The sequence below is a fragment of the Cryptotermes secundus genome, unplaced genomic scaffold (assembly GCF_002891405.2).
Source record: "Cryptotermes secundus unplaced genomic scaffold, Csec_1.0 scaffold816, whole genome shotgun sequence".
Lineage (NCBI taxonomy): Eukaryota > Metazoa > Arthropoda > Insecta > Blattodea > Kalotermitidae > Cryptotermes > Cryptotermes secundus.
In genome coordinates this window covers 2,933,398-2,936,874 of record NW_019724601.1, presented here as the reverse complement: position 1 = coordinate 2,936,874, position 3,477 = coordinate 2,933,398, and the positions used below count along the sequence as shown (strand labels likewise).

Below are 3,477 nucleotides of genomic sequence, written 5' to 3'. Positions count from 1 at the left end.
ATGCAAAGCGAATCAACAGCGGTGACGTCACCGCGCGTTGCATAGCTACCAGGATGCGGGGTGATTACTCGCCTATTACGCGAGCGCTACGTTACAGCTACGTGCAGCTGGGGAGGTAGGGGTCAACATGTCACAATATGATGAAAAATTCCCTAAAATGGCCAAAAATGACAAGAAATACCCTTAAAAGTAATGAAAAAATGACCTTAAACCTAAAAATGTAGAAAAACGACAAAAATTACCTATAAAATTTACATTTGTGTAACCAGCAGCTCATATCCGAGATTTATATATTTAAGAGCATCGCATAGGGTACAAGGAAAGAAAGATGACGTCATCAAAATGTGGGCCCTGCTCATTACTGTTAGAGGCTGAGTCAAGTCCAGGGTCATAGTGCAGCTGGAAGGATTAGGTAAATTGAAAAATGCAGTTACCTTATTTGAATTCAAACCTGCAACCTTCTGGCTTGTAGCATAGTGCCTCAATGAACTATGCTACCACATTCCCCAAATAAATAAATAAATTAATTATCTGATACATTATTAAATTAACTTTTCTTGGTGCTGTGAGGCAGTTCTTTATACAATATGTTCTAGGAGCCTGGATAGCCCAGCTTAGTGACTGACTATTGTCGTGTTTATCAGGTCTTGATTACCAGTAATGATATGGATTTTTTTCTCTTTAGCACCAACCTTCTGTTCATTATGTACTAGAGGGTCTACTGTTTGTAGTAATATTATGCAATCTTCAAGTTGAACTGTTTTGCTTCTGTGGCCTCCATTCCTTCAGACGTGGTTCAACTGACACATACTCTGTGTTGCAGTATGTTAAGCGTGGCAGGGGATATTTCAGTTTATCATGTTCAACTACATTAGGTACAGCAAAGGAATAATTAGGGTACCATATTGACATTTGACATGAGGGACTGAGGAAAATAGCAAGAAATCCTCAGTTTTGACAGCTTGCATCCCAGTTGAGATTTGAACCAAACACCTGCTGAATATGGGTGAGGAACATTACCACAATGCCAGCCCATTTAGCTCAACACTGTCCATATTAAAGCCCATCACTGGACATGATGTGAACCCAGTTCCATCCATTTCCCTTCCTCGCAACTTGTATCTCAGCCAGAATGTCTTAATGTTGATTTGCTTCCTCCTCTTCAGGTTTTCTAGGTTCCAATTTTCCAAGAGATTTCTCCTCCGAAATGATGAATGAATTTCGGATGTCCTCCATTTCAGCTAGATGTGCTTTATTACGTTCACTGTAGTAGCTAACCTGCATAAGTTACAATGTTTTTCTTTGTGTAATATCCAAAATTGCTTGCTTACTTCATCTTAGGTACATATTCTTTCCTGAGCTCTTTATTTGCAGATTTGTAGTTTATATTCTCCTCAAAGGAAGATAAGATGTATCACAGTCATTTAAAATAGCTAGCAGAATTGTTTCATACTGGTTAATTTATATATATAGGATTTATAACTGAATAATTAGTGAAAATTCGGTTTGTCATTACAGATTGTGATGTATCATCATCATCTTCATCATATTTCACTGCATATTGGACAGTTTCCTGTCTCATTACCAGTTATTTTCTTGTTCACAGTGCACAATTTATGTAAGTCCATATGGAGGTGGAAACAAGACAGAATTCCTCGGAAATGGTGATTCTGGTATAGTTGGAGCACCATACACAATAGCATTTGATTGGCTGGGCCGCAATCTGTATATTGGTAACCGAATGGCGTCGAATTTTGAAGCAGTGAAAGTGGATGGTAAAGTGAAGCATCGAACTATCATCCTGGCTAATGATGGCAACAAGACCTCTGTTGCAAAGCCAAAATCCATGTGTCTGGATCCTTTGGATGGGTGAGTAGTATTCCTCTAGCTTCATGACCCCTTTGATATTGATATGAACTCTCAATAAATGTGCCGTATCTCAGGCAGTGGGCTTCTGACTGTGGGAGCCTCAGATTCAATCTCAGGTGACATTACCTGAGGTTTGTGGTGGAGGAAGTGGCACTGGAGCTGGTTTTCCTCCAGTTTTATTCAGTGTTGCCATGCCAGTTATTCCACCATTGCTCAGTACCCATCTGCCATCACTGCTTCCTGACCTATAGCATCTTATTACATCTTTGGTATTTAAGTAGGGGTTTTCATGTCTGATCCAGAATTGATTGGTTACTGAATAAGAAAGTTTTGTGTTAAGTTTAATGGACTGCAAACTAACCAGGAAATGAGGAAGTTGTTATATAAAGCCCTTGAGTTGGTACAGGATATTAAAAGATGGTTGCTGCATGTTGTTTGAATGGATACAAAATGGTGGCTAAGACAACTTTTAAAGTAAGCCAGAAGGCAGAAGAATAGTGGGAAGGCCCAAATTGAGATGTATGGAAGATGGTGAGAGTGATTTACAAGAGTAGAGAGTGAAGAAGTGGGGGCAAGAGCATATAGTAGACAAGACTGGACATCTGTCTTTAAGGAGGCCAAAGTTTTTTTTGAGACTATGGAGCCAAAGGGTAAACAAGTAATTAAGTAAATAAATGAGTAAATAATTGAACAGAAGAATAGAACAAACTCCTGAAATGTTGTGTGTATTAAATATACCTCAGATGATGGTCAGTATCCTCATAATTGCTTAGTAATACCTTTGATATTGTTAGCTAATCTCTCATATAACATTCCAACTTAGTATTTTATTAGTGTTCCAATGTTCAAGAAGTGTCAACAAAAGAGTCCAAATGGGAGACCTAAATATACATAGGAGGAAAATATCAAAATGATTCTTTCAGAAACAGAGTGCAAGATTGTGGGCTCAGTTGAACTGATTCTGGACAATCCAGTGTGGCATGCTTTTTTGACGAATGAATTCTTGGATTCCATAAAAGTAGGGAATTTATAGAAGATTTCAGGCTTTCAGTGTTAATTTAAAATCAATTCCTCGATGATAGCATCAAAAGAAAAATTGAAGACTAAGTAAAAGATCCTTCTTTGAATGCAGATTTCACCCAAAGAGATCACACACAAACATGATCTACATAAGGAGGGAATTTGTTTAACTAGCTAAACAACTGTAAAGTTTTCAAGCAAGATCCTACAGCACGAATAAAAACTCCCAAATTGTGCTAATTGTAACATGTTTGGATAGTATGTACATTTTGCTCTTGTTGCAGGAAGTTGTACTGGATGGATGAAGGAGGTTATGGAGTTCCATCCAAGGTTGGGAAGGTGAACATGAATGGATCAAACCCCATCATATTAGTAGATGACATAGAACGGCCAGAAGCTATTACCATCGACCTAAACACGAAGCTTCTCTATTTCAGTGCTCAGTACCCAAGTTTTGTAAGTTCTGTTTTGTAATCTTATGCATTCCTGGTGCAATTTGTTGTTTTATGTCTTCTTTATATGAAATGAACACACAGGAGTGAAACCGTTTTCAGCCCACAGCTGTCATTTCTGAAATTCCTGGAGAGA

The 3,477-nt window shown here is 38.3% G+C and overlaps 1 protein-coding gene across 1 annotated transcript in view; it reads left to right on the top strand.

Moving 5' to 3' along the window:
* LOC111862481 (low-density lipoprotein receptor-related protein 2) overlaps positions 1 to 3,477 on the top strand; it is a 340,196-nt gene that overhangs the window by 291,812 nt on the left and 44,907 nt on the right. Inside the window, exons 28-29 of the mRNA XM_023847942.2 lie at positions 1,607 to 1,869; positions 3,174 to 3,345. Coding sequence (XP_023703710.1) covers positions 1,607 to 1,869; positions 3,174 to 3,345 — 435 coding nt within the window. The remainder of the gene's footprint in view (positions 1 to 1,606; positions 1,870 to 3,173; positions 3,346 to 3,477) is intronic.